This window comes from Giraffa tippelskirchi, chromosome 9, assembly GCF_054371585.1.
Source record: "Giraffa tippelskirchi isolate mGirTip1 chromosome 9, T2T-mGirTip1v1.2.pri, whole genome shotgun sequence".
Classification (NCBI taxonomy): Eukaryota; Metazoa; Chordata; class Mammalia; order Artiodactyla; family Giraffidae; genus Giraffa; species Giraffa tippelskirchi.
In genome coordinates this window covers 147254992-147270546 of record NC_137283.1, presented here as the reverse complement: position 1 = coordinate 147270546, position 15555 = coordinate 147254992, and the positions used below count along the sequence as shown (strand labels likewise).

The 15555-nt window shown below is 38.3% G+C and overlaps 1 protein-coding gene across 8 annotated transcripts in view; it reads right to left on the bottom strand.

The window, feature by feature from the left end:
• ADGB (androglobin) overlaps nucleotides 1–15555 on the bottom strand; it is a 176823-nt gene that overhangs the window by 113823 nt on the left and 47445 nt on the right. For all 8 annotated transcript variants that reach the window (XM_081529900.1, XM_081529904.1, XM_081529898.1 and 5 more), the window contains 2 exons: nucleotides 14831–14917; nucleotides 4636–4865 (listed from right to left, as the gene is read on the bottom strand). In XM_081529900.1, coding sequence (XP_081386026.1) covers nucleotides 4636–4865; nucleotides 14831–14917 — 317 coding nt within the window. The remainder of the gene's footprint in view (nucleotides 1–4635; nucleotides 4866–14830; nucleotides 14918–15555) is intronic.

Here is a 15555-nt window from a genome sequence, read left to right as displayed (position 1 = left end):
CAGCTCATAAATGGTCTGCTTATAAAGAGAGAGAAGTCTTTTTTCAGAAACCCTCAACTTCTCTCTATCAAACCCATTCACCTACTGATATCTACATCTATCCTCTCTCTCGTGCCCTGTGCCAATCTGTTAGGATGGAGGAGACATTGCTCCCCAGGTTGGACCAATCCCTTCACTTTGGCTCTCTGGAAACCTATGCTATGGCTGTCATCTCAACTACCTCTTCAAAATCGCCACTTAAAAATACTCAACCCTTCTTCATTAGATAAAAGTTTAAACTTTTAAACATTAGTTAAAAGTTTTTCACGAATCCCCCGTTTTCCTTGATAGCTTCCACTTTTTTGCTCTCCTATTCTTCACAAATTTATAACAGAGTTGTTTATACATTATTTTACTTCCCACTTATTTCTTAATCTCTCCAGTGTGTCTTCCACTTTCATCATTTACCAGTGCCCAGTGACCTCTGTATCATACAATCTAACAGAGAAATTTGAATTCCCATCATATTTCAACTCTCAACATTATTTGGAACAGACAACCTCTCTGATTCTTGAAACATTCTTTTCCTTTGATTTTCAACAGTGACGTGCTCTGCTGATCTTCCTATTTTTCTGGTCATTCTTTAGCCTCCTTTGCCAGCTCGTTATTTTGTACCAGCTCTCAGATATTTAGCTTCTTTAAGGCTAAGTCTTAAGGTTCCTAGTCTTCTCACTCTACACCATCTCCTTGGGAATATCATTCATCATTTAATTTAGCATGCATTTGTCAGTGATTCCCAAGTGCATATCAACAGCCTGGAACTCCTGACATGAAAAGTACACTTGATTTCTTAAAGGCACCTTAAACTCAACATGTTCTAAATCATTTTGTGATCTCTCCTCCTAAAGTGATTCCTCTTTTTGCATTCAGTTCAGTTCAGTTCAGTTGCTCAGTGATGTCTGACTCTTTGTGACCCCATGAACCGCAGCACGCCAGGCCTCCCTGTCCATCACCAATGGCCGGAGTCTACCCACACCCATGTCCATTGAGTTGGTGACGCCATCCAACCATCTCATCCTCTGTCATCCCCTTCTCCTCCTGCCCTCAACCTTCCCCAGCATCGGGGTCTTTTCCAATGAGTCAGCTCTTCTCATGAGGTGGCCAAAGTATTGGAGTTTCAGCTTCAACATCAGTCCTTCCAATGAACACCCAGATTGATCTCCTTTAGGATGGACTGGTTGGATCTCCTTGCAGTCCAAGAGACTCTCAAGAGTCTTCTCCAACACAATATTTCAAAAGCATCAATTCTTCGGCACTCAGCTTTCTTTATAGTCCAACTCTCACATCCATACATGACCACTGGAAAAACGATAGCCTTGACTAGATGGACCTTTGTTGACAAAGTAATGTCTATGCTTTTTAATATGCTGTCTACGTTGGTCATAACTTTCCTTCCAAGGAGTAAATGTTTTTTAATTTCATGGCTGCAATCATCACCTGCAGTGATTTTGGAGCCCAAAAATATAAAGTCAGCCAGTTTCCACTGTTTCCCCATCTATTTTCCATGAAGTGATGGGACCAGATGCCATGATCTTAGTTTTCTGAATGTTGAGCTTTAAGCCAACTTTTTCACTCTCTTCTTTCACTTTCATCAAGAGGCTCTTTAGTTCTTCTTCACTTTCTGCCATAAGGGTGGTGTCGTCTGCATATCTGAGGTTATTGATATTTCTCCGGGCAATCTTGATTCCAGCTTGTGCTTCCTCCAGCCCAGCATTTCTCATGATGTACTCTGCATATAAGTTAAATAAACAGGGTGACAATATACAGCCTTGACATACTCCTTTTCCTATTTGGAACCAGTCTGTTGTTCCATGTCCAGTTCTAACTGTTGCTTCCTAATCTGTATACAGGTTTGTCAAGGGGCAGGTCAGGTGGTCTGGTATTCCCATCTCTTTCAGAATTTTCCACAGTTTATTGGGATCCATGCCATCAAAGGCTTTGGCATATTCAATAAAGCAGAAATAGATGTTTTTCTGGAACTCTCTTGCTTTTTTGATGATCCAGCAGATGTTGGCAATTTGATCTCTGGTTCCTCTGCCTTTTCTAAAACCAGCTTGAACACCTGGAAGTTCACGGTTCACATATTGCTGAAGCCTGGCTTGGAGAATTTTGAGCATTACTTTCCTAGCATGTGAGATGAGTGCAATTGTGCGGTAGTTTGAGCATTCTTTGGCATTACCTTTCTTTGGGATTGGAATGAAAACTGACTTTTTCCAGTTCTGTGGCCACTGCTGAGTTTTCCAAATTTGCTGGCATATTGAGCGCAGCACTTTTATGGCATCATCTTTCAGGATTTGAAATAGGTTAACTGGAATTCCATCATCTCCACTACCCAGATGAATTAAACATACTACCATCTATCCAGTTTTGCAAGTAAGAATTCTATAAATTCTCTTTGCCACATCCAGGCAGTTTTTACTTTATAAGTATCTCTCAGTCATTTACTTATGTCTGCTTCTCCACTATGACTATCCTATTAACCTACTCCAAGCTACTATCATCTCCAACATGAACTTATACAATAATCATCAGATTGTTTTTCTGTGACTTCTCATGCCACTGAGCTTCCACCTCCACCTGCATTCCAAGTTATTTTTTTTCTCAGAGAACCAGAATATCCTTTTCAAAATGTGAAATAGATCATGATTCAACTCTAAACTCTTCAGTAGCTGTCAATGGCTCTTTGGTAAGGATCAAACATCTTAGCATGACCTAGAAGTTCTGACATGATCACTCTCCTACCTACTTCTTCATGTTCTTCTTAAGCCCCTTAATTCCTCACATCCTCTCTTCCAGCTGAAAACATCTACCAGGTATTCCAAGTCACTGTCATTTCTGCTGCTGCCTCATAATATTTATATATGCTCTCTCTTCTACCTAGAATTCTTTTCCTTCCACAGTCCATCATCTTTCCTCAGATATCCTTCTAATTTTTGCAAACGCGGCTCAAAATTCCTTAAGGAATTCCTCCCTCGTGCCCCAGACTAGGTCTCCCATATGAACGACCTATAGTTTCCTGTATTTCCCTTCAAGACTCATGCCTTAGTATGTATTTATGATTTTTAAAATTAATGTTAGTCCCTCTCACATTACCTAAGCTCTAAAAGATGAGATCCACATCTGATTTCGTTCAAGTTACCACTAATTCTTGTAACACTTATAGGTATTCACAGCAAGTAGTACATTGATCTTTGTGACTCCATGGACTGTAGCCCACCAGGCTCCTCTGTCCATGGAATTCTCCAGGCAAGAATACTGGAGTGGGTTGCCATTGCCTTCTCCAGGGGATCTTTCTGACCCAGGGTTTGAACCCGAGTCTCCAGCATCGCAGGCAGACTGTGCACTGACTGAGCCACCAGGGAAGCCCAAGTACATTGAATGAATGGTTAACTGGATGGGTGGATGCTGCTGTTGTTAAGTTGCTAAGTCATGTCCAACTCTTTGCAACCCCATGGACTGTAGCCTTCCAGGTTCCTCTGCCCATGGGATTTCCCAGACAAAAATACTGGAATGGGTTGCCATTTCCTTCTCCAGGGGATCTTCCCAACAGAGGGATCAAACCTTCATCTTCTGCATCACAGGCGGATTCTTTACCACTGAGCTGCCTGGGAAACCCGGATAGATGGAGGATAGACAGATGTTAATTTGTGATACATGAGAAAGGTATTCCAGGTTCAAATTAATTTAAGATACACTAGGTAAAACAAATTTAACCTGGCTATTTTTTCATTTTTGCTTTCTTTCATAAACTAATGCACATTAGATTATTTTAAGAGGGATCCATGATGGAGCAGATATCACATATACTTAATTTTTTTGCTTATCTTTGAGGAATATTTACAGTAGTTATATCAGGGCAGTATATGATTGGAAATGCTGATGTGCAGGATCTAAATAAGAACAAAAAATCAATATCTTATAAAACATAAATATCTGAAAGACCATTATAGATGTTATCACAGTTACACAAAAAATTGAGTATTTTCTAGTATATTCAACTCTACTCACAAGCACTATTGTTCATATGTATGGCTATATGAAATATTTCAGAAAGTATAAAATGATCACTTATTAAATATATTTCTCATTTTAAGAAAAATGCTTCTACACTTTGTAAAATAACTTGAAAATATATTTTTTAGATTTTAACTTTCACCTTATAATAAACAACCTGCAAATCATAATCTAATGATGATTAATCTGTGTTCATTTCACATTTTCTGAAAAGAAAAATAGGACCACTTTTCAGGTTTGGTATTTTGGCCCTTTCCACTCTACATACGACATATAAGAAAGATGTGTTTAATGAAGGGAAATTGAAAACTTAATGTCTTTTTCTATATTAATACTATATTAATTTAATATCATTAAAATATATAATTACCTTTGATTATAAGGAGAGCAAAATATAGTGAAATAATTAACATAAACATGACTGCAGCTCTAATATTCAGGAAATAGAGAAACTTGAATGACTGTTTTCACAACACTTAATAAATGACAATGCTTATAAATAGTTATTAAATTCAGCAACGATTATAAAATGTTTATATACAATATCCATACTGAATAATAGTGTGATATAAATTGTCTTACCTTTTAAAACCCTTTCACTTTTTTCAGGCAATTTTAGTGTCGTTATTGAATTTTCAGGTTTGAATTCCTTGCCATCTTTCACTTCTTTCCCATCCTTCACGTCTTTTCCTTGTTCTTTTAATTTGGCATCTATGTCAGTTATTTTACTTTCAGAGCCAGACTCATCTGACAGCTTAAACTCGGGCAATATTTCTCTCAAGAGCTCCCAAACTTTGTCCTTATATCCTGGGCTTAGGTGAAAAACAAAATTAATTTCCAAATTAAACTTTTTACTCCATATCAAGAAATTACTGACAGAAAAAACATGAACTTGCTGTTTCACAAGACTGATCAATAGTTACTTCACATTTTAATTAAAAACACCGTTATATATTCATTCATTCAACTAGCATTGATTAAGTGCCTACTCTGTGCTGGGCTTTGCTGATGCAAAGAGACCAAACACAGAGTTTCAGTTAAGATGGTGATATAGGAGGATTCTAAACTCACTTCTTCCTAGGGACACAGCAAATTTACAACTACATACAGAACAGTTTTCTTTGGGAAAAAAAAAATGCTAGCTGAGGAATTCCTACGTATCTGTCAAATGAGAATGAATAGGAGAGGCTGAGACACAGTCTTGCCATAAAACCCAGCCAGTGCAGTGACCCACAATTTGGAGAGAACTCACATTCTTAAGATTTTCCCTGAGGAGGCAAGAGTTTGCACCCTGCACCATCTGGCATTCCAACTTCTAAGACCTGAAGATCAGAGAGAAGTTCCCCAAATGCACAGTTTTGAAAGCCAGCAGGGTTTTCATCCATGAGGCCCACAAGGTTATAGCAAACTCAGAAAGTGAAAGTAAAGTGAAAGTTTTAGTCACTCAGTCGTGTCTGACTCTTTGTGACCCTGTCGACTGTAGCCTGCCAGGCTCCTCTGTCCATGGGATTCTCCAGGCAAGAATACTGGAGTGGGTTTCCATTCCCTTCTCCAAGGGATCTTCCTGATCCAGAGATCGAAACCAGGTCTCCTGCATTTCAGGCAGGTTCTTTACTGTCTGAAACAGTTCTTAAAGGGCTTTCATGGACTCACCAATCCCAACGCCAGTGTATAGAAGAGCACCCAATAGGAGACTTTAATACCCCACTTTCTTCAATAAATAGATCTTCCAGACAGAAAATCGATAAGAAAACATTGATCTTGTGAAAGTTGCTCAGTTGTGTCTGACTCTGCAACCCTATGGACTGTAGTCTGCCAGTCTCCTATGTCCATGGAATTCTCCAGGCAAGAATACTGGAGTGGGTAGCCATTCCCTGCTCCAGCAGATCTTCCCAACCCAGGCATCGAACCGGGTTCTCCTGCATGCAGACGGATTCTTTACCAGCTGAGCTACCAGGGAAGTTCACTGGTCTTGAGAGATACATTAAATAAAATGGACTTAGACACATACAGAACATTCCATCCAAAAGCAACAGAATACACATTTTTCTACATGGAGTATTCTCCAGAATAGATCATATTAAGTCACAAAAAATATTTTAATGAATTCAAGAAGATTGAAATCATAGCACTCACCTTTCCAACCACATCTTTTCTAGTATGAAACTAGAAATTAATTACAAGAAGAAAACTGGGAAATTCATGGCTATGTGGAGATTAAACAACATGTTACTGACCAACCAATGCGTCAAAGAAGAAATCAACAAAATGCTTTGAGATAAATAAAATGGAAGTACAACATAACAAAAATACAACAGATACAACAACAGCAAAGCAAACGTAATAAGACAAAAGTAATTCTAAGAGGTACATCAAGAAATCAGATCTTAAAAAAACTACCTAACTTCACACCTTAAAGAACTAAAAGAAGAACAAATGAAGCCTAAAGTTAGTAGAAGGAAGGTAATAACAAATGTGGTGGTGATAAGTCACTTCAGTCATGTCTGACTCTTTGAGACCCTGTATGGACTGTAGCCCACCAGGCTCCTCTATCCATGGGATTCTCCAGGCAAGAGTATTGGAGTGGATTGTCATGCCCTCTTCCAGGGGATCTTCCCAAATAACAAATATCAGAGTGGAAATAAATGACTGAGAGACTAAAAAGACAATAGAAAAAAATCAAAGAAACTAAGAGCTGGTTTTTGGAAAGGATGGACAAAACTGAAAAGCCCTTAACTAGAGTCACTAACAGAAAACAAATAAATAAAATCATAAATGAAACAGACATACTGTACTTAATACACAAAATACAAAGAACCATAAAAGACTAGAAGAAACAAATATACAACAAAGCGGACAACCAAAAAGAAATGGATAAATTCCTAGAAACATACCACTTACCAATACAAAGAAACAGAAAATCTGAACAGACCAGGTTTTAATTTTAACTAATTCAAATTAAAATCTGAATTAATCAATAAAAAAATAATCCAGTTAATAAATGGGCAGAGGATCTGAACAGACATATTTCCGAGGAAGATAAACTGATGGTCAACAGGTACAACAAAATGCGCTAAACATCACTAATCATCAGGTAAAATGTAAGTCAAACTCACAATGAGTTACAACCTCACATGCATACTAGTTATCATCAAAAAGACAAAAAATGACAAGCATTGGCAAGTATATGGAGCAAAAGGAACCCTTGTACACTGTTGGTAGGAACACAAGTTGTTATAGCCAGTATGGAATACAGTATGGAACGTCCTCAAAAAATTAAAAATAGAACTATCACATAGTACCACAATTCCACTTCTGGGTATTTATCCGTAGGAAATGAAAGCACTAACTCAAAAAGACAGAACTTTGTCAAAAAGGACAATCTCATGTTCTCTACAATGTTATTTATAATAGCCAGGAAGTATGTGTCTACGGATGGACGAATGAGTAAAGTGTAGTATTCATATACACAATGTAACATTGTTTAGCCATAAAAAAGGAAAGAAATCTTGCCATTTGCAACAATGTGGATGGACTTTGAGGACATTAGTAGTGGTGGTTTAGTTGCTCAGTCATGTATGACTCTTGCAACCCCATGGACTGTAGCCGGCCAGGCTCCTCTGTCCTCTTGTCTGGGATTTCCCAGACAAGAATAATGGAGTGGGTTGCCATTTCCTTTTCTAGGGGATCTTCCTGAACCAGGAATAGAGCCTGGGTCTCCTGCATTGCAGATGGATTCTTTACTAACTGAGCTATGAAGGAAGCCCCTTGAGGACATTATAATAAGTGAAATATGTCAAAGAAAGACAAATACTGTATGATTTGTTTCACTTATGTATGGAATCGGAAAACAAACACACTCATTGATACAGAGAATAGATTTGTGGTTGCCAGAGGCAAAGGGTGGGATTTGGGCAAAATAGTGAAGGTATTCCAAAAATACAAATTTCCAGTTTTACAATAAATGAGTCAGAGCATTGTAATGCACAGCAGGGTGACTGTGGTTAATAATACAGTAGTGTATACTTGCAAGTTGCTAAGAGAGTAGATCTTAAAAGTTTTCACAAGAAAAAAAAATTATGACCATGTGTGGTGATGCCTGTTAACTAGCTCCGTGCTGACCATTTCTCAATATATAAAAAACATTGAGTTACTGTGTTGTATGCATTCATGCTAAGTTGCTTCAGTTGTGTCCGACTCTGTGACCACATGGACCGCAGCCCATCAGACTCCTCTGTCCATGGGGATTCTCCAGGCAAGAATTATTGCAGATGGTGAGTGCAGGCATGAAATTAAAAGATGCTTTGCATCTTTGATTGCAAAAAAAGCTATGACAAACTTAGATAGCATATTAAAAAGCAGAGACAGATTTTCTTTTCTTGGGCACCAAAATCACTGCAGACTGTGACTGCAGCCATGAAATTAACAGACACTTGCTCCTTAGAAGAAAAGCTATGACAAACCTAGACAGCATATTAAAAAGCAGAGACATTACTTTGTCAACAAATGTCTGTCTAGTCAAAGCTATGGTTTTTCCAGTGGTCATGCATAGATGTGAGAGTTGGACCATAAAGAAAGCTGAGCACCAAAGAATTGATGCTTTTGAACTGTGGTGTTGGAGAAGGCTGCAAGGAGATCAAACCAATCAATCCTAAAGGAAAATAACCCTGAATATTCATTGGAAGGAATGATGCTGAAGCTGAAACTCCAAAAATTTGGCCACCTGATATGAAGAACTGACTCATTAGAAAAGACCCTGATACTGGGAAAGATTGAAGGCAGGAGGAGAAGGGGATGACAGAGGATGAGATGGTTGAATGGCATCACCGATTCAATGGACATGAGTTTGAGCAAGCTCCGGGAGTTGGTGATGGACAGGGAGGCCTGGCGTGCTTCAGTCCATGGGGTCACAAAGAGTCAGACACGACTGAGTGACTGAACTGACCTGAACTCCGTAGTTCTCAGTATGCTTTTGCTATCCTATATCCTTTCCTCAGTGAGTGAATAAGCACAACTACATTTTGGGTTCACCTGTACGTGTATGTAACCCTCAACTCATAAGCTCCAGCTCAAATCTCTCTTCAGATAACTAGGCTCATGTGTACAACCATCTTACAGACATCTATTCAATTGATCAACCAACAAAAACATCCTGTTGACCATCTTCTACTTTTCAGTCAACTTAGAAAAGTGAGAATGACCAAGACTCTCTCCTTGAAACTCTCCTCAATTAAAAAATATATCCCATTGATCCTTCTTCCTCCTACTGCAGTAGACAACCCTTTCAACGTTCTGGTTTTTTTTTGTGGAACGTTCTCTCTTTTCTTTTTTTAATATTTATTTATTTGGCTGCAGCAGGTCTTCGCTGCAGCACACGGAAACTTCCATCTTCACTATGGCATGTGGGATCTTTAGTTGTGGCATATGAACTCTTAGTTGCAGCAGGTGGGATCTAGTTCCCTGACCAGGGATCAATCTGGGGCCCCCTGCATTGGGAACGTGGAGTTTTAGCCTCAGGACCATCAGGGAAGACCCCCTTTCTCTGTTTTTATTAGTTTTTTCCATAGAAGCCCTTCTGCAATACTGCACAAACCAGTTTCCCTGCTCCAGTCCTCATATCTGTTCTCCTGCTCTGAGCAAGCCTCCAAACTCGCAAGCTTGATCGAGATCATCCTCCTGTATAAAATCTCTCAGCGACATTCTGTTATGAATTTCTTAACTTCGTCTGTTTTGCTTCTGTACACCTCTCCACCCCCTACTCATCTCTCCTCTAGAATCCAGCAGCCATAATCCACTCCTGCAGATTCATGTGCTTTTCTGGGAGTACGCCATGCTGTCTTGCACTTCCATGCTATTCTTTCTTCTCTGAGTTGGCTTCCATGCCCCAATAAACCTCACTAGTTTCAACTAATCCTTTGAGATCAGTTTAAGCATTACTTTCTGGGGAAATTAAGCTATATGTTCCTGCACTGGATTACCAAAGAATCTTTTGCACACTTCTAGTTTAGCCTTTTAAAATATTTTTAAAATTATTCTATCAATAAACATTTATTCAGATCATACTGTGTACCGGTCAGGCAGTGTCATTTTTTCTAAGCACAGGAAGTCACAACATTGAGAAAGACAAAAAAGAGTTCCTATTCTCATACCGTACCATCTCAGATGGAAGGCAGTGATAACTTCTCAGCGGAAGGTAGTGATAACTTTCATAATAAAAATAAAATAATAAACAATGGACTATGGAATCATTTGGGAAAGAAATCATTTAAACCTAGATGGCTGAAAAGGCTTTTCTGAGGAGCTGATATTTAAGCTTGGTGAGATCTAAATGTTATGACATATCCAGCCAAGTAAATATTTGATAGAAGATCATTTAAGGCATAAAGAAAGAACAGTTCAGGTTAAGACCCTAAGGGATAATGATTTTAGAACATTTGAGAAGTGGAATGAAGATGTGGGTGGCCAGGTAGGATTTTTCTTTTTTTTTTTTTTGCATATAATCCCTCAAAGGCTCTGCAACCTAAGTGGTGCAATCATAATTGAGGTATAAGAGAAGGTTGCAAATTTTATGCAGTCACAAATGATAGACTAGGAAATACTAAAATCAGGATTAAAACAGATCTTTTTGAATCCAAAACCATGTGTTTTTTCCACCTACAATGTAACAGATGTTATACTGTGAAAAAGAAACATTCAAACCCCACAGGATGAGACTATACAACTTCTTGGACAGTTAGACTTAAGTATGGGATGATGGAGTGCTCCATTCTCAAATGAATGACATCAAGATCAGATAAATTTGGGTAGAAAAACATCATCTCTTCATTTGAAATTGCCAGACTTTTAATATCCACTCTGTGTTTCTAGTATAACACAGAGAGTTACAACTTTTTGTTTTCAAATGATAAGACAGTGTTAACTGTAGGAAAATATGAGGCAAGGTCAACAATTGCAAACCTAGCAATGTCTCCCTTTGGTACTTCTATGCGAGAGGGAAGGGAAAGGGCTGTCTGTTGAAGACATCACAAAACACTTTTCACCCTATTGATTTTCATATAGAAAAAGTCAGTAATGAACACAACTTGAAACTTCAATATTCTGATTCTCCTGGACCTCTGTTAAGCCATGACCATGATCGATGAAGCCCCAGAGGCTGTCTTGGCACATGGAATCCTTCGTAGTAACAGAAACATCCAACTTCTGAACAGACTATGGCTTTGATCTTATCGTTCTCCTGCTTTCCGTATCCTTTTCCTCCCTTCCTCTCAAATCAAACCCAGCCAACAGTAGAGGCTCTGATCAAATCAGAACTTTCTCCAGGAAGCCATGCCCGACCCCTCCCTGCATCCTTGGCAGACAGTGATTTCAAATTAAACATTTCTTAACAATCATTATTACAGTTCCATGACATTCTTTTCATTTAAAATTATACACATATATACACATGAATTAACTTTGTGATTTTATAGTGTAATTGAAATTTTAAATTATATGAATAATGTGGCAGAGTATTCATAATAAAAAATCCTACACATTATGACATAAATCAAAGAGAGTACGTATCTTTTACTTTTTGATTATATTTAGAAGCAAAATGACAAACTTGAACATCTGAGTCAGTCTCACTTATTTGTTTAGACTTTTCTCTGCTTCCAAAGGTTGATTATTAGCTTTCATACCTATTTCTACATAATATTAAATAATCTAGTGATATGCATTAGGGGAAAGAAATTAGCACTAATTATGTCTCTACCGTACATCAGCTACTTTTTCCAATACTCTCACCATTTCAATTCCCAGAACAGCCATATAAGATAGGTAATTTTTTACCCCTATTTTACATACGGAAACTCCGGGCCCCCAAAATTATATTACTTGTAAAATTTACATGGCTTGAAGTAGGAAGTATAAAAATGTAAATCTAGATATATAGTTCTGATCCAAAGCTCAAGATTTCCTCCCTTATATCATTTTCATAGACATTTTATAAGCAATCGTATATTCATGCAACTTGAGCATCTAAAATATTGCAATTTTAAATTTAATTATTAAACTGGTCTTATAATCATGAAAGTATATGAACACTGTTTTCAATTTTCATGCATAATTTCACTGTATGATTCTAGCAAAAGACTATTCACAATTTTTAATTTAATAATTTTCTAGTCAAGAATTATTTTGATCTCCTGTTTCTTTACCACCCTCTGATAGATGTCTGATGTTTTCATGTCTCTGGTATCTTTACTGCAGGAAAAATTAAGGGAAAATTATAAGTATTCCATCAACATTGAAGATAAAAAAATTAATGAAGTCCATGTTTGTAAATCCCACCCTCTCTCTACTTCTCCTTGCTGACATTGACCATATTATGCCAATAAGTACTCTCTTAGATATCAGAAAATGATTTTCCATGAGAAGATATAAAAGGCTGCCATCTGGACCTTTCTGAAGGCAAAAAGCAAGGTGGTTCTCTTCCAGGAAAAGGTGTCAAGGAGTTTGTCTATCCTCCTAATTTTTCCCTACAAATATTTTTATTTGAACTAAGCAATGGCTAGCTTATCCTACTGAAAGGATGTTTTAAATCCAAGTGACTAGAACCTGTCTTCAATCTCCTTTAACCTGGACCCTGGGAATGCTAGCTTTCTAACATCAAAGATCAGAGATGATCCAAATTGATAACTGTACTGTGGATTTGATCTTGTAAAAATCAGCATTCTGATTGACGGGATGTTTAGATCTACTGATATAATTATTCTCTATGCACCTTAGTCTGATTAATTTTCTGTGTCAATGGTAATATGGTCAAATCATATGTCTATAACCTTTATGTATGAAGCAAAAAATATTTGTGAAATTTTAAGTAAGCTTTGCATTAAATGCTCTCTTTTTACATAGACAAACAATTTTCATATATCTAGATCATATGAGAGAAACACTATGTGCTTTTGCTCCAGAAATATTTAGATTCAAATTTTACCTCCAGGTACAATGTACACAGCTTCAGGGAATTCAACCACTACGAGCTTCAGTTTTCTTATTTCTAATGATATACAACACTGAGCTGATAAGGTCATTCGGATAATCAAATAAGATCATCTTTTCAGGACTGTGAGTTTTAACTGGAATGATATATTAAAGTGCCTAAGGTCTAATAGACATTTTAGTGTTATTTATTCCCTAGTATAGGTAGCTAGTAAAGTAATGCTCAAAATTCTCCAAGGCAGGCTTCAGCAATACATGAACCGTGAACTTCCAGATGTTCAAGCTGGTTTTAGAAAAGGCAGAGGAACCAGAGATCAAATTGCCAATATCTGCTGGATCATCCAAAAAGCAAGAGAGTTCTAGAAAAACATCTATTTCTGCTTTATTGACTATGCCAAAGCCTTTGACTGTGTGGATCACAATAAACTGTGGAAAATTCTGAAAGAGATGGGAACACCAGACCATCTGACCTGTCTCTTGAGAAACCTGTATGCAGGTCAGGAAGCAACAGGTAGAACTGGACATGGAACAACAGACTGGTTCCAAATAGGAAAAGGAGTACGTCAAGGCTGTATATTGTCACCCTGCTTATTTAACTTCTATGCAGAGTACATCATGAGAAACGCTGGGCTGGAAGAAACAAGCTGGAATCAAGATTGCCGGGAGAAATATCAATAACCTCAGATATGCGGATGACACCACCCTTATGGCAGAAAGTGAAGAGGAACTAAAGAGCCTCTTGATGAAGGTGAAAGAGGAGAATGAAAAAGTTGGCTTAAACCTCAACATTCAGAAAACTAAGATCATGGCATCTGGTCCCATCACTTCATGGGAAATAGATGGGGAAACAGTGGAAACAGTGTCAGACTTTATTTTTTTGGGCTCCAGAATCACTGCTGATGGTGATTGCAGCCATGAAATTAAAAGACGCTTACTCCTTGGAAGGAAGGTTATGGCCAACATAGATAGCATATTTAAAAGCAGAGACATTACTTTGCCAACAAAAGTCCGTCTAGTCAAGGCTATGGTTTTTCCAGTGGTCATGTATGGATGTGAGAGTTGGATGGTGAAGAAAGCTGAGTGCCGAAGAATTGATGCTTTTGAACTGTGGTGTTGGAGAAGACTCTTGAGAGTCCCTTGGACTGCAAGGAGATCCAATCAATCCATCCTAAAAGAGATCAATCCTGGGTGTTCGTTGGAAGGTCTGATGTTGAAGCTGAAACTCCAATACTTTGGCCACCTCATGCGAAGGGTTGACTCATTGGAAAAGACCCTGATGCTGGGTAGCATTGGGGGCGGGAGGAGAAGGGGATGACGGAGGATGAGATGGTTGGATGGCATCACCGACTCGATGGACATGGGTTTGGGTAGACTCCGGGAGTTGGTGATGGACAGAGAGGCCTGGCATGCTGCAATTCATGGGGTCGCAAAGAGTCGGACACGACTGAGCAACTGAACTGAACTGAACTGACAGGTAGCTAATTAAAAGTTGCTTTCATTTTTCTGTACTGAATAAATGTATGAGTAAATATTTTGCCATAGTAAATAAGTAGCATTGTTTTAATATTTGTGATTCAAATATTTAAGGATTAAATTTACTATATATGAGGAAAAAGAATTAATCCTGCAATTCTCAATAAATTTTATATAATACTATAACATGCTATTTTCCAAACATTTTGAAAAATGTGGCAATGTTTGAAATTTTCTTTAAGACCAAGAATATTTTAGTTAAAGAAACTTTACTGGGGAAGAAACAAAAAAAAAATATGAGTAATTTAATGGTCAAACATACTGGAGAGAAATGACTTCTGGTAACCAGCCTGTGAGTGCGTGAATCACTGTGAACTCTCCCAGTTCTCTCCTCTCTGCCACGTGGATGCTGAAAAAGCAAAAACACAATAACACAGTCAATAACATTTGAAAACAGGGAGAGGTCTTTAAAAGACAGGAATCTCTAACAAGCCGTGATAAAAGAATAAATGGGGCTCCCCAGATGGCTTAGTGGTAAAGAATCTGCCTGCTAAAGTAGGAGAAGTAAGAGTTTCGGTTCAATCCCTGGGTCAGGAAGATCCCCTGGAGTGGAAATGGCAACCCACTTAAGTATTCTTGCCTGGAAAATTCCATGGACAGAGGAGCCTGTTGAGCTGCAGTCCATGGGGTCACGAAGAGTCAGACACTATTGAGCACACACACACACGCATGATAAGAATAAATGTAGGGGTCCCACTGGTTATAAATGACAGCATGAGAATATACTTTTCCAACAATCAGATGACTTGTTTTGATAAGGCATTTAAATCGATCCCTGATAGCTCAGTTGGTAGAGAATCCGCCTGCAATGCAGGAGACCCTGGTTCGATTCCTGGGTCAGGAAGATCCCCTAGAAAAGGGATATGCTACCCACTCCAGAATTTTTGGGCTTCCCTTGTGGCTTAGCTGGTAAAGAATCCTCCTGCAATGCAAGAGATCTGGGTTTGATGCCTGGGTTTGATGTCTGGGTTGGGAAGAGCCCCCTGG